Source organism: Melanotaenia boesemani, chromosome 13, assembly GCF_017639745.1.
Source record: "Melanotaenia boesemani isolate fMelBoe1 chromosome 13, fMelBoe1.pri, whole genome shotgun sequence".
Classification (NCBI taxonomy): Eukaryota; Metazoa; Chordata; class Actinopteri; order Atheriniformes; family Melanotaeniidae; genus Melanotaenia; species Melanotaenia boesemani.
In genome coordinates, this window is record NC_055694.1 from 28,972,991 (window position 1) to 28,998,188 (window position 25,198).

Below are 25,198 nucleotides of genomic sequence, written 5' to 3' on the forward strand. Positions count from 1 at the left end.
CCACGTTCAGCATGCTGGTGGGTCGGCTCTGACGGAGATCATTAATCTTCTTTTGGTAAATGGTAAATGGTTTTAATCTTCTTTTGGGTCTAATATGACTGCAACTGGTCTGGAAGTGGCGGTATGCTTTAGATCAGGTGTTCTTTACTCTATAATACCGTATGTATGATCTTTTTTACATACAATTTCTGAGACATTTTGCACATTTTATGGTAAAAACTTGGCTCCAAGCCCTGGTGTAAACAGTCTGATTTGCATCTTCTTCCCCCTGGTTGATACAATAATAATATAACAGCACTCTACAATTATTTTTACATATGACGGTATTATACAATACATATACACATTTTTTTATTTTGTTTTTATTTTTTTACATTTGTAAAGGGCCAAATACAGACTTCAGTTCAAAAAAGGACTAAAATATAAATTTTTTTCTTATGTTGGGCTTTAAAGGATTAAACTTTTTTATGCTGAGGCCCAACTTTTCCAGTACAAAGTGGCCCTTGGGCTTTTTCAAATAGCAACACTATTGGTCTAATTTGTAAGTGATAAATTCACGGAATTAAATCAGGCTGCTAAAAAAAACAAAAAACAAACACAAAAAAAGTCAGGATTAACAAAAAAATGACTAATGAATAGATTTTATTGCAGCAAATAAAGGAAGGACTTAAAAAAACTGCTGAGAAACTAATGTAAACTTATATCACTAATACTGTATGATGCAGTGATAAAATATATACAAAATATTCAAAATAAAAGAGTCAAATTTAACTAAGTCAAAACGGTACTGTAATTTTTAAATAGAATTATCTTAATTCTTTATCTGTATCTTATTTTTTGTTTCTGATAAATTCCCATGAGTGTTGGATGTTTGGTTTCTAGAAGCCTCTCCAGTGCTGAATAGCATTAGACTCACCCTGGACCTCGTTACTGCTGTTTATAAAACTGAACTTAATAAAACACACAAAACACAAGGCAATAAAAACTGAAACCTAATATTCATGAGTATGGAAGGGATACAAGGTGGCTGCTGGAACTTTAGCAAGCAGAGAATATGGAAAATACTGGGAATTGCTCAAATTTGACATTAGAAAACTAGCAACCTCTTTTGTAAAGAAAAGAGCTTCTGAAAAAAAAATAGTTGATTAGTTGACCAACTCAATTCACATTCACAATGAAGTTCACATTCTCACTTTAGAAAAATTATGAAGCCCTCTCTCCAAAATACTCATTCAATTCGTAATTAAATGAGTATTTTGGAGAGAGGGCTGAGGGAGCTTTTATGCACCCTTGAAGGAAATGGTTGGAGGAAGGAGGAAAAAACAGTTTTAATTTAGAAAAAAAAACTAATGCTGAAGTAAACTTTATAACCAAACTGAAAATAAATGACACAGTCTGCAAAGACAAAATAACGAAATACACAACAGACTTCTACACAAAACTTTATTAAACTTGTAATTCTCACCAAAGCTCGAATACTTTGGAAACAAATAAATAACCTAAAACAGCAAGTGGACACTATCACAGAAAATGTTCAGAAAAATGAACGTTGGAGGATTTCACAAAAATCAAAAGTCTAAAAACAGCAAATCACCTGGAAGTGACGACTTAGCCTCTGAATTTAAAAAAAAAACTAAAAATTTGTAATATGTCTCTTAGCTATTTCTAATGAAACCTTTGGTAATGAAGAAATACCACCATCATTACACCAGGGTCTGCTCACTCTCATCCCAAAACCAAATACAGACTCTTTACTCCTCCATAACTGGAGGCCATGATGTTCTTAAACCATTATAAAATTGTCACCTCTGTCTTAGCAAAATGTTTAAAATCTGGTTTAAATGAAGTCCCTAATTATAAGCTATAAAGATCTGCTTGATCTTTATAGATTACCTTTTAATTCTTAGATTTCCAAAAAGTCTGATACAGCACCTATAATTTAATCTTTGAATTTGAAGAATCTAAAGAATCTAAAGATTCTTCAAATTTGATGATTTCTTCTTCCAAGTACATCGCCTGGCTCAGAGGAAAGAAGCGGCATTTGTCAGAGATGCCCAGTCTCTCCTTATGTTTTTCTGATTGTGGGTGAAAGTCTTAATTTAAACGAATCAAAATAAACAACTGGCCGATGATACCAGTCTTTCTTTAAACCGCCAAGCTGAGGATCCCTTCGCTTTCAGCTCCAGTCTGAATATAAACTTGAACAGATGTGACATACTCCCTCTTAAAAATGTTTTAGATTCCAGTAAAAAAAGCGGTCAAATACTTCGCATGGACATCTCCAAAGATGATAAACAGTTAATGAATGACAATTTGAACCCAGTAAACTCTTCAATAAAAAAGAAATTCCTGGTCTGCTGGAGACCTTTCCCTTTATGGACGAAGGTCTTTCTAAAAGCTCGTGTTTTCTTCTGTTCAGGTAACCAAGAAAAAAAAATCATATTTAATTCTATTAGATTTTTTCTGAAAGAACAAGCCTCACAAAATTAAAAAGGATGTTAAGTGTTTGCCTCTCTCAGAGGGAGGGCTCAACGTTTTAGATGTTACAACCAAAGTAAGCTGGTTAAAAAAATATTTGAAAAACCCAGATAGTGTGTGAAATATTTTCCAAAATGATTTATCTAAAAAATCTAGGTGGTCTCAAGTTCTTATCAATGTTTGTTGTTCTTATATATGTTGCTGGAAAACTTCCACAGACAAGTTCTCTTGTGTTGGTCTGTTCTTTACAAATCCAACCACACCGACTCTTTCTATGGAACAACGCCTGCATCAGACACAAAGATAAAACCGGTTTGACAACAACATCCTTCTCGTAAAGCAACTCTTTGATAGTGATGTCACTTGTACTCACATGATGAGCTTAAGAGCAAATACAGTGTTCCCACACCTCGACCAGAATATAACACTGTTAATGCACAACCATCCGGTATCACTATCACACTGTGAACCAAATACACACACTTTCAATATGACCAGTTACCGTGTCAGAGTGGATGGAGTTTCTATATTTGATAAGTTCAACAATGCCTTTATTAGAAATCGACTCACTACCAAAACATCTGCACCTGCCAGATAAAGACGGTTAGAACGACGACTACACGGTCAAACTGGGAAGCTTTTATTTGCTCTTCCCTATAAATTTACATGACTCAGCAAAATTAAAGAACTGTTTTTCAAGATTACACAAATATTCCCGTGTCCGCTGTAGATACATCCCTGGATTAAATTAAAAAATAAATAATAAATAAATAAAAAATTGTTGTCAAAATGACACTGAAACAGTAAAGCACTTATTTTTTTAATGTATGCATATTTATAATTTCCGGTCTGACTTTCAGTTAGATTTTAAAAACAGATTTCTCTTTAAATAAGTCTGGTGTACTACTTAGCTCTAACTACTCTAAAATTCAACCATATATCAAGTTGCTCATTATTTTAGCAAAGTTTTATGTACATAAAATGAAATTAAAAAAAAAAACTGCCCTTTGTCTTAAAAAATCTGATCTGAATGCTTATTTTAATTCTAAAAATAAAATCTAATAACCAAAAACTTACTAAAAGTCTAAATCTGTGCAAAATGTATAATTTATCAATGAATGAACCCCCTTGTTTATTTGTACGTACTTTTGATTAAATTATTGTTCATCTGTATGAATATTATCATTTGTATGTGTATTAAAATGACAACATTCTTTATGGAAACTCATTTAATTATAAAAAATTAACAGCTGGTTGACATTACCGCCACCAAGTGGTAGGAAACTTGTGTCTTCAGCTGATGCTTTCTAATCGCTGGTTTAAAAACGGTGGAAACACCAGCCTGTCGGTGGGATTTCTCAGGTGTTCCTCATTGATTAACAGTTAAAATAATTCTCATGGAACAGCTGGAGCCGCCCTGTTATGTCCAGTCCTGCCATTCATGGCTTTACTGTAATGAAATAAATCGCTTCATCTTCTGATCAGTTTATTGATTAACTGAAATAAAAAAAAATATTCTTGAGTTTGTTTTAAAAGTTGTTTATTTGTCTGTCGGAAACTTAAGTCACACAAACATCACAACCTTAACTAAAAGCAAACCAAAACAAAATTCCAGAAACACAAGTCTGTTCATGTTAACACAAAAGGTGCTGTGCCCCCCCCCAACCCAGAAAACACTAACGATCAACCGTGAATAAATGACGTGTTTGTTATCAGTTACAATCAGAAGTTGTCCAGGTGTCAGATCACCTGTGACAAGGTGGGGCGTAAACACACACACACACAAAGATCCAGATGTGCTTCAAATCAGGTGTGCTGAGAGATGAAACAGCTGATCGTACCAACACTGGCTTAAATAAAACTACTAAAATCCCAACAGGAACTTTTCTAGAACATTATACTTGTTAGTTTCCAACACTTTTGGTCTTTAAACAAACTAAATAAAATAAAACACATGGTGTAAACACACCCTTTAACATTATCACTAACATCTCTGCTGTTGTTGAAGTCTGGAGAACCCATCTGGAGAACCCAACTAAATAAATAGTGTTCCTCTACAGAAACATCTATAGTTCCCTTCAACGGGTTCCTCCACGTCAGACAAACAGGAAGCTGCTCACACGACATGTTTTCTAGCCACATTTAGAAGATGAATCAGAGATAATTCTGTTCTGTCAATGTGTCACAGCTACCTGGAAATGAATCAGAACCTCTCCGATCCACAGAGATTCAGACTGGTCTGTTCAGTTTGGAGACATACCTGAAGGACATAACGCTGGACATGTCCATACTGGAGTGGTTACACAGGAAATGATGAAACTTGTTTTCATCCACCATCGTCTACTGCCCAGCCTCTTTTCAAGTCTGTGAATGAACATGATCTCATCCATCTCCATTTCTGTTATCTGAAACCAACTTCAGAACCCGAGGTGAACTCTCTCCACAGATGTGATGTTTGTAGGAAAAGCTGCTCAGGATGTGTGACACAAAATGACCCATTTACCTCAGATACGGGATCTGGTTTCTGACACAAGACCTGTTTTTTTCAGACCTGAACCCTGGTTTCAGACTTGAGAGTTGGTATAAGACCTGGGACCAGGATCCTGGTTTTAGACCTGAGACCTGGTTTCAGGCCTGGGACCTGGTTTCAGACTTGAGAGTTGGTATAAGACCTAGGACCCGGATCCTGGTTTTAGACCTGAGACCTGGTTTCAGGCCTGGGACCTGGTTTCAGACTTGAGAGTTGGTTTAAGACCTGGGACCCGGATCCTGGTTTTAGACCTGAGACCTGGTTTCAGACCTGTTCCCTGGTGCTGGTCTTAGGTCTCAGAAGATCAGTCCATCCCTGTGTTTTCCGGAAGAGTAAAAAGTTTGACATCAGACAGAAGCGTGGACATAGCATCTAAATGTGGGCCCTGTAAATCCTCACATGGAGGAAACTGTTCAGTTTTTGAGTTTTAGGAGAAGACAGATGGACTGACTCTTAGGTTCTTGTTCTGTTGATCCATTATAAAATCTGTGAGAGATTTTGAAAGTCTGTGGTGGCCAAAGACCCTCGAATGTTTGAGGAATTGTTAGCGTGGTTAGCAGTGTCCGTGTTCTGGAACATTTAGAAAAGGCACGGAAAACTCTGGAAGTCTGATCTGCTGAAGGTGGCTTCACAGCAGAAGACTCACATTTTGTATGGCTTCAGGTGGTGGTGGGGGGTTGTTATCTCTATAAAAACTAGAGGTGTCCCTTTAGAGTCTGTTTTATCCGTTTTTTCTTACAGTACTCTCCTCCATCTATACGGAGTCCTCGTCCATCTTGGCAACGTCATCCAGCGTAACAGGAGCCAACTCATCGTTATTTGCAGATTTGGATGGTGAGGCAGCTTCCAACATGGCGGTGCGCTCCTCTTTAGGCTCCTCCCTCCTCTCCTCCTCCTTCCTCTCTTTGTCCAGCAGGTGGTAATTAAGGCCCATCCCCACAAAGAGGAAGACGCTGGCAATCATCAGGATGATGCCGCAGGTGATGTAAGTGTAGTCGTAGTGGTGGTAGTAGTTGTAGAAACTACCTGGAAGGGACAAAGACATCAGAGACATGAGACGTCAGAGACAGATATGTGAGAGACATAAGAGACAGGATTCTGTAAAGGTTTAAGTTATTTTTGAAAATTATGAAAAACATTTGATCATGTGATGAGACAGAGTCCAGGTCCTGGATGTCATTCTGTCTCATCCATAGTGGATGTCTTACTTGTTAGTGGTGGTCCCAGAAGGACAGGAGCACACTCCACAATGGTGACCAGACCCACTGCTGAAGAAAACCTCTGGGCCCCTACCAAGTCCATCAGTGTCTCGAACAGAACTGCGCTCAGCCACCCGAAGGCGAAGCCAAAGAAGATGGCGTAGATCACGAACCCCGTGTAGTCCACCGACAGTGGCGCCAGGACATGGCACAGCCCGTTGTAGAGGACAGACGCAGCAAAATAGTACTGGACCCTGGGACGGACCCACTTGGTGTTGGCCAGAAGACCCATGGAGGGACGGGCGAACATGTCGACGAAGGCCAGCACAGACAGAAGGAAGGCAGCCTTTTCTTTGCTGATGTCTTTACTCTTGGCATAGTTGGACAGGAAGAAGAAGGGGGAAAAGAAGCCGAAGAACATGACCACATTGCCCATGAGGTAGAGCAGGAAGCCACGATGTTTGAAGAGCGTCAGGTCGATGAAAGAGTTGATGGTCTGAAGGACCGTCTTCCTGGGTGGCGCCTTGCCCTCCTCCGCCTCAGGGCCGGGCTTGACGGGCTGAGGTTTGGGTCCTATGGGACGCATCACGGAACCTGCCACACAGCAGTTAAACAGGAGCCCCCCCAGGATGAGGAAGCTGCCCCTCCACCCAAACTCATCATACAGCCAGGTGTTGAGAGGAGCCAGGGTGGACAGGAAGACGGGGCTGCCGGCCATAGCGATGCCGTTGGCGATGGGACGGCGAAGGTAGAAGTATTTACCGATCATGGTGAGAGCTGGATTCAAGTTGAAGGCCAGTCCCAAACCTGGAAAACACCAGTTCAGAGGTCAACTTATCCATTTCTACCAGGAGGAAAAATGACCACGTGGAGAGTCCTCCAGATAATCCAGAATTCCTGGATAAATCCAGGGACTAATTGGAAACCAGACTGACCTCCTACAACTCCGATGAAGAAGTATAGTTGCTCCACGGTGTTACAGAAAGAAGCTGCAACCAGACCTGAACCTGCCAGACAGCCGCCGAGGATTACAATCGGTCGGCTACCAAATTTATTCACCAGGATGCTGCTGATCGGACCTAAAGCAGGAAGAGAGGAACAACGTTAGCTGCAAATGAACAATAGGCTGACATCTGTCAGGTAAAACCTTCACTTGTTACTATAGACATAGTGATCAGTAAACTTTGTTGGTATTTAATAGAAAATTAGTCAAGAGGGTTGAACTTTTTAGATGATTAAAATCCTTGCTGCTGTCTCAGATGAGGAGGAAAAGAACCAAATATGGTTAAGGTGTTTCTGGAACTGAACAGGTCAGCTGCTCAGTTATCCACCCACAGGTGGTGCTGCTATGCCACTTACTGAGATGGAGGTTGTGTAACAGAACCAGTTACATGTCTGTTAAGTTGAAAAAAGAAGGAAGGAGGAGGAGCTACATGGATTCAGAGTCACAGCGATTAAATAAAACTCAACCGACAACGGAAGTGGTTTAAAATGCATCAGAAGTGTCACGTTCAGTCAGAATATAGTCTTTATGAACCGACCCGAAATAAAATCTGATCCAGACCTGTGTGTAAATAATCTCAATAATCAGCTTTCAAAGGAGAAAACATCTTCTCTAAAATAATGTTTCTGAACTGTTTCACTGTCATCAAGATGTCCCACAGGCAAAAAAGCCTTTAGCTTAACTACATCCCTAACTGCTGGGGTCCACCAACGGGTTTGAGGATTACAGGAACCGACTTATGGCCACAGCTACGAACATCTCAGAGCCCAAGTCGTGCGTCACGGTGGGTCCAACAGTATCAAACTGGAACTGCTCAATCTTACGTGCAAACTCTGGCTCCTTCCCTGCCAGAGAGGTGATGTTATACATTCCTAGAGCTAGCTTCTACAGCCGAAGGTCAGACCACCAAGGTCCCTGCCTTCGGCTGCTGCCCAGCTCACACTGTATCCAACCACTATGGCCCCTCCCACAGGTGGTGAGCCCACAGGCCCACAGACAGGGACCCATGTCATCGAGCCCCATGGGCATAGACCTGGCCACCAGGCGCTCATCTCTGGGCCTGGCTCCAGGGGGGCCCTGTGTTTGGGGAAGTGGTAACTGGTTTCAAAGGTTTTCTGATTCATAGGGGTAGTAGAAATAATAATAATAATAATAATAATAATAATAATAATCCAGTTCAGTGATCAGCTTTTTGTTAACTTTAGGTGTGGCTGGAGACACAGGAAATGTTAAAAAGAAAAAGCCTCTTAAATATTCATAACTGTGTGTCACAGTGTGTGTGTGTGTGTATATGTGTGTGTGGGTGGTTCCTTCAGCTGTTCAGAAAACTCTCCAGACTAACTAAATCTCTCCGTCTTCTTTGGAACATCTGGTGTGGTATTAGTCAGCTGTCAGTGACGTCTTACTTCCTCAATGTGGTTTTTTGTTTGACGGAAGAAGGTGTGTGTATGTGTGTGTGCATGCGCGTGTGCTAGCTCATGTTTCAACATCAGTTAAACACGCCTTCTGTTCTACAGTTTGATGATGACATTAACTGTAATCTCTCTGAATTATGACATAAAAAAATAAGAGTTGCAACATCTGCCTGCTCCTCCCCATTTTTAACTTCCTAAAATGTAAAAGCTCATGAAAAACACTGATCTGACCAGGTAACCGTGTTCATGAAGTCAGGTCAACATCTATGCTTTGCTCCATGGCAGGATGTTTCATCTGTTCTGCAGGTGTCAAACAAAGTTACTCTCCGTCTATCATTAACACCACCAGCAGCTTCTGAAGGTCACTCAGTAATAAAAAATGCTGCCTCTCCGATTCTTCACGTTTCCAGTGTGAAGTAAACACATCTAACCAGGTTCTGCTCAGGTCCCTGGAGCTCAGGAGACAACTCTTTCCTTTGAAATAAACTGAGCAAAATAGATGAGCCTCCTCATGGTGTGGATAGTACTGAACGTACTGCTGTATAACCACATGAACACTAGATGGCAGTACAAGTGGTGCTGCAGGCGTGAAATCTGTCTCTAAACAACTTAAATAATTAGACATTTGTTCTGTTAAACTCTCTGTAGACATGAAAAAGATGAGATAGGATGTCCATGTTCAGAACTGTGGCAGCCCGAATAGAACCAGAACTTCAGAACCCAGAAGTTCTGTTCTGGGAACTAATCTGGAGCTGATTGTCTCAAAGCTGCTGGACATGATGGACAATTCTTCACATCATCTACACAACACAGAGTCAGACTGCGTCAGGCTGAAGTCGGGCTTCTCCAGGACTTCATTCCTGCAGCAGATACAGCAGCATGGAAAAGTATTCACTATTATAAAGAATCATTTTATGGTCATTTCTGATTTTGGAATTAATTACTCTATTCGTGACTGCTCTGTTCTTAGACTAAACCAACGGGGAGAAGAAGTACCTGCATCAGAAGAAGGAAATCTGATCAAATCAATAAACATCATGTCTGTGGTGTGAAGACTTATCTGACTTATCGGAGAAACAGCTCATTTAGCAGCACATGATCAGCTCGTCTGATTAAATTCTTGAACCCCCCCACAAAATAAGCTGCTTTACATTTCGTACATTTAGAAAGATGTTTAAACATCAGCTTAATGTCTTAATGCTGTTTGACCTGCGTGTGCTGCATATTTTCTCTGAGCTGCTGGATTTTGATTGTTTTTGCATTTTAAAAGGTTCTGCTGTAAATTCAGACGTGTTTACTTTCAGTTATAGTAAAACTAGTATGTGTGCAAACTAAACACATTTCTGTGTCTCTGGGTCACGTTTCAGCTGCTGGTGGTACTGGATGAGTAAATAAAGATAGAGCAGGTGTTGTGAAAAATAAAGAAGTCAGGAAGTCATGTCCAAACCTTCACAAAGTTATCAAAGTACAAACAGATAAAACGTGACTTTCCCTGCTCCGTACCTACCGGCCATGACGCACCGGACCACTGATTTAATGACTTTGTGCTGAGATGGCTGCAGAGAAACAGGAATTATTTACAGCTTCTGACCCGAGTTCTGGTTGCCTCCAGATGTAGCGCTGGAGCATTATCACCGTTATCTAGAGGCCATGCTGCCGACATGAAACTTCAAAGAGGAAATTCCTCGCATGTTCTCATTTTCAGTGATGACAGGAAGATTCTGGATGCACCTTTACTACACAGACCGACAACTGTCAGTTTGGTTATCGTGTTCGAGAATATTCAGCTCAGATCAATCAGCACCCATCAAAAATTATTTTTTTCCTGGATACTTTTTCCTTTGTACTCCGACAAGACCAAAAAAAAAAAAAAAAGATTTTTTTTTTGTGTGTGTAAACTGTTTTTGGTCAAATCATTTATCAAAGAATTCAGTCACATGCTGAATTAAAACCAGAAGATCTTTTTGTGGTCTGCCATTCTCAAAAAGTCTAACATCTGTAGCAATCTACATTAGAAATGTTTTATATGCTAAAATGATTCAAATGTTGTACGTTTCAAGAAAAGTGATCCTGAAATACTGGATTTACCGAGAATTCCTCCAGCACGCTGGAAAACTGGTGCGGAGAAAGGACGGAGGAGTTGGAAGTGAAAAGTTTGGCTCTCAGTTTTGGACTCACTGGATCTACTGGGAGTGGATGGGGTGCATATGGATATTCTCCAACCAGTCATGAAGAACAACCCTGATTAACTGCCATCCTGCGTGAAGTTGAGCTGAAGCATGTTTGTTTTTTGTTGTTTGACAGAAAATGGAAGGATCTCTGTATTGACCATACTGCTCTATAATAATCCTGCAAACGTTATGTGCTGGTCGTCTTTTTTCCCTCCAGTACGTCAGACAGCACAGTGTTTCCTTTATCAGTAAGCAGTGTTGTAAAAAGTTCAAAGTTCAATCAAATTTTCCTGCTGAGCTGAGATGAAAATGAGTGATAGAACTCCAACTGACAGGATGGCTTTCTTTAAAGACAGACATTTAGATGGAAAGTAGCTAGCACATGGCTAATTAGCATTACTGTAGCTGCAGCTCCCTATAAACAGGCTGCATTTAATGACTGCTTGCTACTCCATGCTCCCCTCCCCCGGAATATATTGCGGATATCTAAAATCTAAAACGCTCCTGCAGAAACAGTCTACTCACATTAAGCTTCCTATAAAACTTCAGACATGGAAAACCACCAACACAGCAAACCTTCTTCCCAACACATCATCCGGGTGTCTTACCTCCACCGTACATGACCGCCAACATGATGGAGGAGATCCAGGACACCTGGCTGGGCGTGGCATTGAAGATGACCTCGATGTCTTTGAAAAAGACGGTGATGGACTTTGGGAAGGCGTAGGAGAAGCCAATGCAGATGAAGGAACCTGCCACCACCACCCAGCCCCAGCCCCCTTCAGGAGGGGTGTACCCCACAGGCCCACCCACCGCTGCAGGCATGGCGATCCAGACGCAGAGTGACTCAAATACTGATCAAGGTTCAGAACAGCACCTGGAAGAAGAACAGAGGAAGAAACGGTTGGTGGACAAAGGTGAAAGAATCGTCTATCTTTTATTTCAGGCTGCAAAGTTAGTCTCCAACAGGTCCTCGTACATGTTGGTATGACACTGTTATGGACAGAAAATAGTCAATAGTCCACATAATTTCTACTTAAACCTAAAATATGTTTTTTTTTCCCTTTGGTTTGTTAATTTACATCTATCACTGTGTTCATCATCCTGAAACTTTCTCCTCCAATGATGAATCCATGAATGAAAGTCTGAGGAGCAAACATGAGCAGAATGATAGATATAACCCTCAGCAGCTACTTCCAGGTCTGAGCAGTTCTGATGTCCTCTGAGACTAAGCAGATCTCCTCTCCATTTAGACATCAGATAGTCTCTTCTGATTGGACTTCTTGGGTTTCAGGATTTTGCACCATATTTATTTTACATTCATTCATACCGGACTCTGAACTGTTTTTTCACACAACAGTTTCTGCTCGTCTCTGATTAGCTTTCATACATAAAGGCAAAGTTTCCTGTACAGACGAGGTGAGTGAAACCTGGACTGGCTCCATCAGGATAAATATGGACAGCGATGGAACAACGGAAGCATCAGATGTAATGAATAAATAAAAATATTGGGGGGTAAAGTTGATATTGGTGTAACTTTTCATCCGGTTAATTTTTTTTCTCAAGTTACAGTATTTCATAGAACTGACATGTTTTTAGATTTTTATTCTCTAGAAAACCGACCTGCATATTAGTTTTAGCACATCAGTGCTGGAGCTCCATATGAACAGAGGATCCACTCGTCCCCACCGGCTGGACTTTGTAAAGCCTGCAACATTTCAGCTCACTGCTGAGCAGACGGGTTGAATGACTACACACTATAAAGAGTATCTGTGCTAAGAGTCAGAAGTCTTGAAATAAAGCTGGAAGCATCGCGTTCAGACCAACTCTGGCTTTACAAAGAGAAAATAATCTGACCCAAAGGAATATACAGAACCGGGCCTGAAGATAGAGGAGTATGTGAAACTTTCTGCAGACATCTAATCCTGAAGCTCTGATGAGACGGGTATGAATCTCTACAGTTTGCAAGCTCAGCCAAAACAAAGGCTTCACAGAAGCTTGCAGTTCACACTTCCTCATCATGTTTGTTTAAACCGAGTCAGAAGACTGACTCAGCTCAGACCTCTACCCAACTCCGGGCCTCCGTCACCAGGGAGGAAGTTTGACAACAACTCCCCAAACCAAAGAGACACCGCCGGTACTGGTCATACTGGTCACAGCTTTACAGAAAACACCATGGAGGTTAAATCAGCCCACACAAAGTCACACAAGTCATCCAGGAGAACAGCTGATCCCGCTTCACATTCTAGAGGGAGGGGGCAACAGTGCAAGTAAATGTCATGTCAGTTCAGATACAACCCCCCCCCCCCAACCTGTAATGTATTTTGACCTTAGAAGAGCGCAAATTACGCAGTGAAATGTCACCCAGGAAGTTTCACCTCCAACCATAAAGTTCAACTGTTTCCAAAAGGTCCCGGTGGTCTCCTGGTGGTTCCTCGCACAGCGCCGGTGGTCGGACATCAACTGTCCTCGCACAGCACCGGTGGTCCGACATCAACTGTCCTCACACAGCGCCGGTGGTCGGACATCAACTGTCCTCGCACAGCGCCGGTGGTCCGACACCAACTAATCAGATTTCTATTCAATACCATCAGAGCCCAGGGGGGCTTCTGTAGCTTACCTTTTAGTAAACAAGGGTCAATAATACTCAACATTTCTAAAATCTCATTTCTATCAGACAGAATCTCAGCAGTGCTTCTGGAACAAACTCTGTATTTGAGACACTGGTGACTCGTAATGACACATCATAACTGAAAAAAATAAGTAAATGAAAACAACTTTATTTACTACTTTAGCTTTTAACAGTTCACCTGTAACCATGGTTACTGAGCTTGTCTAATCTGTTTCCAGCCTAAAAATCTCCCAGAATAAACTTGAGGACATGTTCTGCCAGATAAAAATTTGGACTTATTTGTTTCAAGTTGGAACTTCATCTATATTGTTATTTGGAAGCTAGGGGTGGGACTAATGTGTAAATTACGATGAACTGATTATGAAAAATGAATGCATTTATTCGTAGTTGAATTGCAAACAATGTGGAACGTTAGTCAGCACACGGTTTCCGGTACACTGATAAAACTGGTGCACACGTCAGAGCTTAACAACTTTGCGACTTTGGCGTTAATATGTAGGGAGTTTTCAGACGCCTCCAGCGATTCTATTAAAAAAAGAAATCAACTAGCGACAAATCGAGCAATGTTTTGTGGTGTTATTGCAGACTTTTGGAGACTGACATGAAAGCATACAATGTTTACTCTTCTCAATCAGCCGCATGCCCGTCTAAAAGAACACACAGCTGCAGTCAGAGCAGATGTTTAACTCTGCTAGAGGTGTCGGACTGAAAGTTAAACATGCAAAGCTGACACGTGCCCGGGCTTACCATCACATATTAATGCGTTTTATGAAGAGTGTGAACAAAAACATTTAAAAAGTTAAAAATACTGTAACATGCTGTAGCCTCTTAATCAGAGAACAGCTGGAGCTGTTAGTTAAAGTACTTAAAATGGTGCTTTAACTTTAGGTCTGTTCAGTTTTGGCCAGGGATCATCTGTTTCTTTTTCTACTGTTTGGAATTTAAATGCAATTATATGCATTTTTCCAGATGTTACTAGAGCTTGAGTTTACAATATTAATATCTGTGTGTATTATTTCATTTGATTTGTTGTTTATTTGACAGGGCCGATGCACAATCCCACGATTGCACCAGGGTTAGCTAAAAACTAACTAAAAGCAGTCAGGGACTGCAGATGCAATTCTTTGAAGTTATTTGATTCAGTTGTCCACTAAAATCAGGTTAAATTAAAAAATGTTGCTTTTCTTCTTACAGAAAACTCATTAACCAGTTAGCCTGACATGGTTAGGTTTACATCCCATAATGAAGTCGTAAATATGGGAAGTGTTTCTCTGAAAGTGAGAGTATAAGGTGGAAGAGTTTGGGTGGCTGAATTATCTTCTATAAATAGAAGAATGGAATAAAAAACTAAATTGGTTTCTGTAAACAGAGAGGTTAAAAACATAAATCTGTCTGTGACGGACTCAAAAAGTAGATTTATTTTAAACTCAACGGTATTTATCCTCCTGAAAGGTCACTTGTGCACTGTAACAGCCCGACTATGAACAGCATGCAGAGAACAAAGTTTTCTGTCCATAGCAACAGTAACTATGGAGTCTGTTTCACTGACAGTCGATTGTTCAGGTAGAACCGCCACCGCTGTCTTAGGACTGTCTGACATTAATGAAGATAGAGGAATAATAATACCATTCAGGTACACTTTTAATGTAAAGACAGTTCATCCAGAGGGGACAGATTGATCCGACATCCCAGTCTTGAGTTCTGTGTCTAATCTAGGCCTCAGTGAGTCCAGCCATTCAGTAGATCCAGTCTGGTTAATGTGGTACAGAACCAGGAGGAACCTGAAACTCTTCAGAACTTCATGGTTGCAAATCAGACTGACAGTGGTACAAACACACTCCAGATGATCCTTTGCATGTGACCATCACTGAGCAGTAAAAATAAAGATGCTTATTAACACTTTAATTTGTGCACATAAAGAGAGACAAACAAGACACTGAAGCCATTCACGGAAAACTAAGGACAGAAGACACCGTGGAGGTAGGGCTGAGCTACTTTCATTCATGTCAGAAAAAAACTTATTCCTGGAACCAGACTAATGAGAATCACGTCATTAACACAAACATGTTAGAACCACATCGTCATCAGTTTAGAAGATATATCATTCGAGTTTCATGGCATGTTTCAGCTCTTTCAGTATTTCTTTGCAGTTTTCAACCAGTTTAGAGGTTCATTAAAACCAACTAATGGACTGGAGAGTCCTGATCAACTGAAAATGTCTATCAGATCAAAGTAAACTGAATTTGACATAGTTTTATTGCCCTAGAGGTGACTTGACTCTGGACAGTGTGATCAGTGACCTGTTGAAGCTGCATGGTTTACCATTTTAGTTCTCAGAAGTACTAATTATGTATTTTTAGAGTCTGTGAATGCAGAGTTGCTGTGAGAAAACTGAAAAAAAAACTTGTACATTAGTTTGGTCAAAATGGGACAACCAGTTTGGAGCCCGGGGCATTGGATGTTTTAAATCCCTCATTTACCTCACGGCTGAACCACTTCTATCAAACTGTTTCTGTTAAAAATGATTGAGTAGCCAACAAACTGTGGACAAAGCCCATGCTGATCAAAGCAAATCAACTACAATTTCCAAACTTGAAGCACTAACCAAAGCAGGCTCATCCATGACAACACCATCCATGGGTTTCAGTATCTGGACCAGTTTTCTAGTTTTTATATTAAACAACAGGGTTTAAAATAAATAAATGGATCAATAAAAATGCTGTAGCTGTGTTAGAAGGGAAAAATTAAGTCAGTCCTGTTCATGGAAAATGACATCGTAGGTTTTGTACCATACATTATCTCCTAGTTACACACCTATAAATAAACAAGCTGCTGTGGCCATTTTGGACAGTTTGGCCTGCATGCCAGCACTGAGCGTGAACTTGTCATGTGATCTATCCATTGCGCTCTGACCCTCAGAGACGGCATGTGCAACTCATGCAGCTCTGAGCAGAATAGATAACACATTGGACCATTAGTTCAGGACAGATAACACATGAATGGCTGCACCAAATAAATCTGAGCTGAGACTCCACTGAGGTTTGGGCTCTGAGCCAGACCTGCTGAGAGACCAGGAATGGTGGGCTATTGGTATGCAACGGGGCCCAACGTTTCCAAGGTGAAACTTGTTCAGCCGCTGTCCTGCTGTCCTCAAAAAAGACCAGAGGGAGCAGGAAACACAGAAGCACCTAAGTAGTATTCAAGTCAACCAAACCGTTCTTTAACAGTGGCGTGCACAAAGACGGACACTGTAAAAGCTGGTGTACCAGGTCTGCCAGGTCCCGTTGAGAAAGAGGAACTGCTGCAGGGGGCTAAATGACCACAGAGCGGGGCTTACTGACTACAGAGGTGGGGCTAACCAAACACCAAGGAGGACTAATTGACCACACAGATGGAGGTTAACTAACCAGGTGGGAAGTAGGGGCACTAACTGACCTCAGAGGTGGGGTAAATGACTGGAGGGGTGTTTTATTCGACGCAATGAGCGTGCGAGAGCTAATACATGATTACTGTACAATGTCGTTGATATGTCGAAAGAAAACCACTATATACGGATCCATTTATGTTTCTGAGAGTTGTGTCGTTTCTATCTAGCAGACCCCTCGATGAATCCTGACCCCTTGTCTCGTAACGCAGTTCTTGAAAGGACAGAGAGGGCAGGCTGTAAATAAGAACCGGCTGCAGATCAAACGCCGAAAAAACATAGATAGCAGGAAATACAGAAGCACCAAAGTAGGATTTAAGTCAACCAAACATACATAAAGACACTCGCTGTGCTCTGGCGGTGGCGTGATCAAAGACGAGCATGGCAGCTTAGCTGGGTCGACACGTAGCCGTTCAGCATCAGTGAAACAACTGTTCAAATCCGGTTAATCGGCGCAGAGTCGTAGTAAAAGGATTTACCAGAAGCAGACCCGGAGAGAAACAAAGAGACAGGGAGCTAGGTAATTTACCGACTAAGACTTACTGGAAACCGGTAACACTAAGTGGGATGTAAACGGGAACAACCGTCTTCATTCAACGTCAACGTCTTTAAATAATACGCTCGCGACGGTTAGTCCGTGTTCACAAACATTTACTTACCTGCGGTTCCCGTTGCTGGGTCCGGTGTAAGAGTTCTTTCGGTGTAAGCGTCGTCCACGTTTTCCGTGCTGTAAGTAGGACAGCACGCCGCTTCAACAGCCTGGGGTACCACACAGCTCACATTGTAGCGCTCAGAGATGATGGGGACGGTATTACAATCACCGCGCATGCGCACAACTCAGGTTTCGGCGGAGGTGGGAGGGAAACTGACAAATCGCACGTGCGCGCAGAAGGTGGGGCACAGCCTTTACCGCACGTACCCATGGAAAGTTATTTCTAATTTATTATTTTAATCAGTTTAGAAAAATGTAAATGTTTATTTTAGTAAAAAAATAAAAAGATATATATATATATATATATATATATATATATATATATATATATATATATATATATATATATATATATATATATATTATTTTCTTATTTAAATATTAGGCCTCACTACTACTATAACTTAGAATATCTGAAAGTTCTTCAAAATATATAACATTAATGTTTAGTATTTATTGTGTCAACTTTCTCAGTATTGACACAAACTTTGTTGTTTTGAACACACATTTTCTTCCCCCATCTTCATCCCTACAGCAGTTCAGGTCAGGACACAAACCCATAACCCGGCTGACATAACTGCATGTGTCGTCCTCAGATTCCCATCCAGCATGTCTCGTCAACATGTCCCTTCATGTCCTGCATGTCTCCAGCGTGAGTTAATCCCATCTTCTTGTCTGATGATAGGCTTAACCATCACACCCTGACCTATAATGATTGTAATAAATATTTACAGTCTGGTGTTATTTAAGCTTTTTATTCAACAGATGTGATCGTATGTTACTGTCCTTATCTAAATATATTTAACTTTGTGTGTTACTTATTGCATGCATGCAATAAGTAGTTAAATATATTGAATTTAGTTTTCCACCAAATGACAACATAATGAGTAATGGAAAGAAATAATTCCCCCTACAAGCAATATGCGCTGCAGATAACATGAGGAATCAAGAACTGAACGTCTGTCTGCTCCACAAAAGGCTGTTGTTAATATTTCTGCTCTCCTTTTTCTCTTTCTCCTTCTTTAATTCATCAATTGGGCATAATTTTATCGGTTCAGGGTGGGCAAATACTTCTAAATTGATAAACAGACGCGAAACATCCATCCCATCCGTAAGTCACTGCGTGACGTCGTGTTCTCATCTACGCATGCGTTCACTTCAGGCAACATACCGTTCACACTTCCGTGAGATGATGATAATATGAACGACTAACTAACTAACTAACTAACTAACTAAATAAATAAGATTTCATTCTAAACTCGTATTTGAACATTTAAACATGCAACGTGAACGTAGTTTCTCCTTTTCTGCCCAACATGTATGTTCTCCAGATAAAAGGTTAAACTGGTTTTATGCAAACACGTCACTGAACAGGAGCTGTCCTTGTCTGTGTGATCCTTTCATAATTTGCTTTCACTCTTTCCCCACAACGTTAACATTAAAGCATTGTCACATATATTAGAGATTTCTATCAGTGAACTTTGATTAAAAAAGAAGAAAGAACACTTGTAAATTTGCCAGCTGTAGCCAAAGGGCTTGTTTTTTTATCTTTTGTCCCTGGCCAGGTAAAAGACTCCCTGGAATAAGGAAAAGAAAAACAGAAAATTGTGAGGAAAACAATCTAAAAATATTAATCAATGAGATAAAACTGATCAGAAGGTGATAAAGCAAAGACACCATTAATAATGACATCATTAAAATCTACACACCACTGAGACAAAGCCAATAAATTACAAAGCAAGATAATCTAACAAATAATAATAATAATAATAATAATAATAACATTAAAATTGTAAGTAAAAGCATGAAGGCAGAAGTCCACATATCTATACATCAAAACAGGTCAGAGGTCGTCTTATGTGGCCCCCACACCCGTGTGCTCCCACATCACAACAAGCCTCTCAGGACAGCGTACAGTTAATTGAGTTAACATTCCTCCTCCATGCAGACAGAACCACATTCTTGTGATCCTCTGATCGTTGTGTTATGGTAATTGGACCTGTCCTGAAACATTCCCAGGGAAAAGAAGAACTCTTTTGTTTCTTCTGGATCTGCTCCTCTACAGTGATGAGCTTTGGCTTAATTTCCATCAGCAGCTTCTGCCAAATCTTTCTAGCTGACAGGATCTGAGGACGTCATGCTCCTAAATGGAGCATTGCTAAATGCTCCATAATATTCCTTCTGTTTCAGCTAATGACAGTAGGAGGGAAAGGCATAGGTGGTGGATGGGTTGGGCTTCTGTTACTGTTCATTAACGCCAAATTACTAAATATACACGATTTTCCTCACAGAGGTTCCTCTCATCTTTGAGCTTCCTTACCCCCCTAAACCTTTGTGGTTTTTACAAGCTGAAAAAGTTTGCTTGTTGCGTTTCTCATCATGATGACAATGAAAAGATGAACAGATATGGAGACTCCTGCTTTTCATTCAGTCCATGTCCTCGGCACTGAGCCATAGAAAAGCCATAAAAAACCCTAAGTCATAGTGAGGAATGAGAAATACGATTGTATGGGGGATGGTAACGACTGTAAGCAACATCTGAGAAGGAAAGCTGGCTTTTGTGTTCTGGAATGACTCAGCAGGACATAAAGTTTGCAGGAATGCTTTTGCTTTCATTAGCTTCTCTCCTCCCATGAGAGGATCAGAGTCGTTCAGAGTGACAGGAATGTCTTCACTGTTGCTTTTAGCTGCACAAACTCTGACCATACAACTGCTAATATACAAATTCCAAAATGTCCTGATTTGTATGAACACAACAAATACTTTGATAAGATCCCTGTTTTGTCTCTTTGTTCACCTGCCTGACTGGTTTTATGTCTCTTTTCATTCATGGTCTGTTTATTTGGCCAACACTCATTAAACTTATTTACCATGATATAAATAACTCATTAACCCAGATTTCCTACAAACTATTTTTGACCTATTTAAAATTTAATTTATTGTTTTGTAGTTTATTTATTCTACTTTTATTTATGCATTCAGTTTTATATTTATGATTACTATTTATTTATTGTTATTAATTTATTCAATATTTAATTGTAGTACATTTTATTCCAGTCTTTTACTTTGTTATTTTTTTCTAGATTTTTCCTGTATTTATTTTGTTTTTTTAAATAAATATTTTAATAAATGTGTGAAAGGGCTAATACATACAATTACAAAAACATTTCCTCCAACACCTCAGAGTAAATGATCCCGACTTTTACATGTTTCTGTGGTCTGATCTTGACTCTAAACCTGGACCCAAACTGACTGAATACTAGTTTTTCCTTTAAACCTGATGAGTTAGGTTCTGGAGATTTGGACAAAGGAGCCCAATTTCACGAGGATAGCAAAACTAATTTACAGCATCCAGAACCAAAGTTATCTTCAAACAAGCCAGAGGAGTCAATAAAATAAGTTTAAAGAGTTTCAAAGCTTCTTGACTCCTTCTGGACTCTGGAACGTATAAAACACTTCTGTCAGCAGGTTTAAGATATTGTTTGGTACCCGGAGGTGTCAAAGGTTCACTGATAAAACACAGTGACAGGAGGTTGCAGGGAAATGCTTTCACACAAAATCAGAAGGAAGGTTTTAACAGCACATTCATGTCAACTTATGGTGCTGTAAATAAAATACTTCTAAGAACTTTCCATAAATAACTATCTGTAAATAACGTTCTTTATTCTGTAAAAATATAGTAAATAATGTCCCATAATTAACATTCTATAAATAACTTTCCCTAAATGATTTTCCCCTAAACAGTTTTCCACAAATAACATTCCGTAAATAATATTGTGTATATAAAATATGGCAAATAGCGTCCAGTAATTAACATTCTGTAAATAACTATCTCTAAACAATTTTCCCGTAATGATTTTCCCTAATAGATTTTCCATAAATGATTGTTCGTAAATAACATCCTGTAAATAATATTGTTTAAATACCTTTTCCTAAACAATTTGCTGTAAATAACAGTCTGTAAATAAAGTTTCTGTAAATTACTTTTTGTAAATAACTTTCCATAAATAAGTTTCTGTACATAACATTCTGTAAGTAACTTTTCACAAATAAATTTTCAAAAATAACTTCCTGTAAATAACCAGCTGTAAATAAGTTCCAGAGACATCAGCTGGACATCACCATGACCAAATTCCCCAGGAATCCCCATGCAGCTAAGGCTGGAGCTGCATCAGGTCCTAGCGGTCTCAGGTTGATCACATTTCTATCACAACTTTTACCGAGTTCTTCCATGTCTGATAGACACTTCTCCCAGCTATTTTCCTTGTCCTAAAAAGTAAAGTGTTGATATGACTAAAGGAAACACGTTTGCAGAGCTGCCAGGAGTGAATGCTAATGTGATCAGTGATGATCTTAGCTCATGATTATTCACAGTGGAAGACAAAAGAAGTGATAGACAATCTGAGGAGGAGGAGGAGGACGGGGGAAGGGGGGTTTCAACCTCATTGATACATCAAAGCGCTTTGAAGGGTCAAACTGGCTGGAAAAGCGCTATAAGTCCATTTACCATCTTCTGTTTTTATTGCTGGGTCAATGAGTTGTAGGTGTATTAATCACTTTGAATAAATATAGGTAATGATGAATCAGCTGTTAAAAAAACAGAGGAGAGGTTTTCTTCTGCAGCTTCTCCAGATCAACCTCTGATCCAACACTTCCTTCCCCAAACATTTCCAAGCTGAAACTAACGTTCTTCTGTGTGGACTGATGTGAAAGCTTCCTGGCATCACACTGTTAAGTTCAGATGATCGCTGGAGTACAGAAGGTTGAATAAATTAATTAATGTAAATAAGATGTATACATGTAAAATTATGTTGACTTTTATTAACAATGAATTAGAGTTCATTCATTTTATTAAACTTTAAACTTGTACTTTGAGAGCTTAGTAATAGTTGAAATTAGCCAGAAGTACTTCTTTCTTTTTAATTTGGTTAATTAATATTTCAAATGTCAGAAAGCTTTGTAATGATTTCATGAAGGGGCAAACAAGGAAACTCTAACGACATTTTATTTTCTATATTAATGAAGAATGTCTCAGAGTTTCTCTTGTTTAGTTTTATTTTTCTTCTTGTTTTTTTTTTTCTTTTTTTTTAAATGAATCAAACTGAGTTATCTAGGAAGAATAAAATGTCTAACATCATCTCATATCTTCTGGATGATTTCTAGCTCCAAGTCTCCTGGTGTGAGGAAACCAGTTCTCAGGAAAACATCTTCTGGTCTCCATATTGACATTAAACCAGCAATAATCCACCTTTTACCATAGTTTCAATGTCAAGACAACATGTTCTTAACATAAAAATATAGTTTAACAGTTAAAATGGTAATTGATGATGAAGATGAAGGAATTGTAATTGATGTTGGTGGTGTCACGTGAATGCTCTCCACTTACTGCTCATCCCTGTGTTAAAACCAGTCATCCAGGCAGCTGCTGCAGTGTAACAGCGAGGCTGGCTGTCTGCTATTATTAAACTAAAACCACATCCACAGCAACGTGCTGCTGCAGCGCATCAATAAGTTATACTTCATCACTTACTTTAAGAAGGCGGGACTAGAAACAATAATGTAGGCCAGAAATAAAAACAAGATTTTTTTTAAATTTCTCTTCAAATTTATGTGGAATTGATCAAGTTTCTTCAACAATTTTATGAACTTACAACAAACTCAGCTTCATTTAACGTCTACAAAGTCACATCATTCCTGTTAAATAAACTCACTCGAGTTCATGAAACCAAATTTTTTCTGATGCAACAAGTTTGTTTGTATTTATTTGTTATTAGTAAGCCCTCATGGAGGAAGACACAGAGTTACTGAAGACAACACAAAAACAACTGAAATCAAGGATTAATATGTGCAAGGAGGACCACAGGAATAAGTTAGAAAGCAGCACCAGCAGAACAACATGAGGGACGTGTGGTCAGGAATAAAGACTGATGACCTCCATCAGACTGATGGAGGTCTGGACAGAGCTAATGAGCTGAACATGTTCTTCAATAGGTTCAGTTCACCCCCTGCCTACAGCCCAACAGACCACACACCCTCCATGAGCCCCCAGATTTCCTGTTCCACCTCCACTCTGTCACCCTGCAGCTCAGTCATGGACCTCTCCCTCAACATCAGAGCACACTGAGATGTCCTCCTCTTCTGCCTCTAGCCTGTCTGTCTCCTGCAGTCAGGTGAGGAAGCAACTGTGGAAAGTGAACTGGAATAAGGCTGCAGGTCCATATGGTGTCAGGGCCAGGGTTCTAAAAACCTGCTCAGAAAAACTGTGTTGGATTCTTTAGCACCTTTTCAGTACCAGACTGAGCCAGAAAAGAGCTCCTGTGCTGTGGAAAACATCCTACCTTGTTCCAGTGCCTAAAAAAGCCAACATTCTGAACCACATGACTACAGACCAGTTGCCCTAACATCTCACATCATCATAGTCCTGCAGACACTGTTAATGACTCACTTCAATAAGTAGGTCTGCATACCATAATGTTCTTGGGGTTGATCATCTACCTGCTTCAGAGTGCCAATTCTCATCTGGACCAATCAGGCAGCACTTTGAGGATCATATCCTCTGATTTGTCAAGTTTAGTTAATACAATTCATCTTGTTTTGTGTGTGAAAGTTGAACCAACTTCTCTTTGTTGATGTTGTGCACATTACAGAAAAGAGAGGGGGACATTTAAATTCCCAGTATTGATCTGTTTATCTAATTGATTGTGCTGTAGAACTTCCTTCACCTCTGACATACCGACAGATGAGTCCATTTTCATCCACCCTCTCAACTTTACCTCAGTTGGCTCACCTTCATGTTTTTATCTCTGCAGAAACAAAACAGCTTGCAGCATTGACACTAAAAGTGTCCAAACTTGTGTCTGACATAGATATTTACCACAATGCTCCAGTTTCACCAGAGGGCATCACCCCTTCCCTCGTGTGTTCAGTTTCTTGATGTGGCAGCTGTACTCAAACTGGAGTTTATCTAATTTGTCTAATTACAGCTTCCATGTCTTCTCTGGCCTTCTGGCGTTGACCCAGAAAAAGATGAAGGCCAAATGTTTTAAATATTCTAAAATGCATGCAGAGATGAGGATGGAGGAGAGGGAAGTGTGTGGTAGCAGTAGCAGAAGCCTTCCACGTTATGCTCACCTGCAAAGACAAGGTAGATGTGATTAATTTGGCTAAGCAGCTAAGAAACATACAGCATTTAGTATGATTTTCTTAAGTGGTTTGGGTTTTGTCTAAAAACGGTCTCTGAGAAACTTTAAATGTAAATATTTCCATCTTTTCTTTGTATATAGCTGTCTTTGAGAATCTGTGGGAATGGTACGTTCCACTTAAGCTTGACTAAGCAGTCGGTTTTAGGCATTCTGGTTGGTTGGTTTAGGGTGTTGTAGTGTAACAAATGTCGACATTAAAATAACTGAAAGGTCATGTCCAGCTGTTTGACCTCGTTTGTTCTTTCCCCATGATGTTTGGCTCTGTTTGCCTCTGTGCATTGAAGCTGACAAGAGTCAACAGATAAAAACCTTAGTGGAAAAAGATTAAGTTTAAATTTTTATTATTTTCACATATTTTCTGCTTTGTCATTATAGTTTAGTTAATAATAACAACAGAGTTTATTTATACAGACCAGTGATTCCCAACCTTGA

The 25,198-nt window shown here is 39.8% G+C and overlaps 1 protein-coding gene across 2 annotated transcripts; it reads right to left on the reverse strand.

The window, feature by feature from the left end:
• Window positions 1–4,187: 4,187 nt before the first annotated feature.
• LOC121652393 (monocarboxylate transporter 1-like) lies at window positions 4,188–17,671 on the reverse strand. 2 transcript variants are annotated; one of them, XR_006012592.1, is made up of 6 exons: window positions 17,512–17,671; window positions 11,405–11,673; window positions 7,143–7,286; window positions 6,217–7,014; window positions 5,203–6,034; window positions 4,188–5,100 (listed from the first exon to the last, which is right to left on the reverse strand). XR_006012592.1 is itself a non-coding variant. In XM_042005170.1 (5 exons), the coding sequence occupies exons 2-5, from the start codon at window positions 11,619–11,621 to the stop codon at window positions 5,763–5,765; spliced, it is 1,431 nt and encodes a 476-aa protein (XP_041861104.1). In that variant the 5' UTR covers window positions 11,622–11,673; window positions 17,512–17,671; the 3' UTR covers window positions 4,188–5,762. The 2 variants fall into 2 exon arrangements, 1 of the variants encoding a protein (XP_041861104.1); XM_042005170.1 differs by having other exon boundaries at window positions 4,188–6,034.
• Between the last annotated feature and the right edge of the window lie 7,527 nt (window positions 17,672–25,198).

Bases quoted from the DNA above. Each gene is read 5' to 3' on its own strand.
- LOC121652393 (XM_042005170.1), bottom strand. From the start codon at position 11,621: ATGCCTGCAGCGGTGGGTGGGCCTGTGGGGTACACCCCTCCTGAAGGG. The intron at 7,287-11,404 runs GTAAGACACCCG...TTCCTGCTTTAG, and splicing joins GGCGGTCATGTACGGTGGAG to GTCCGATCAGCAGCATCCTG. The intron at 6,035-6,216 runs GTAAGACATCCA...TGTCCCTTCCAG, and splicing joins TCTGGGACCACCACTAACAA to GTAGTTTCTACAACTACTAC.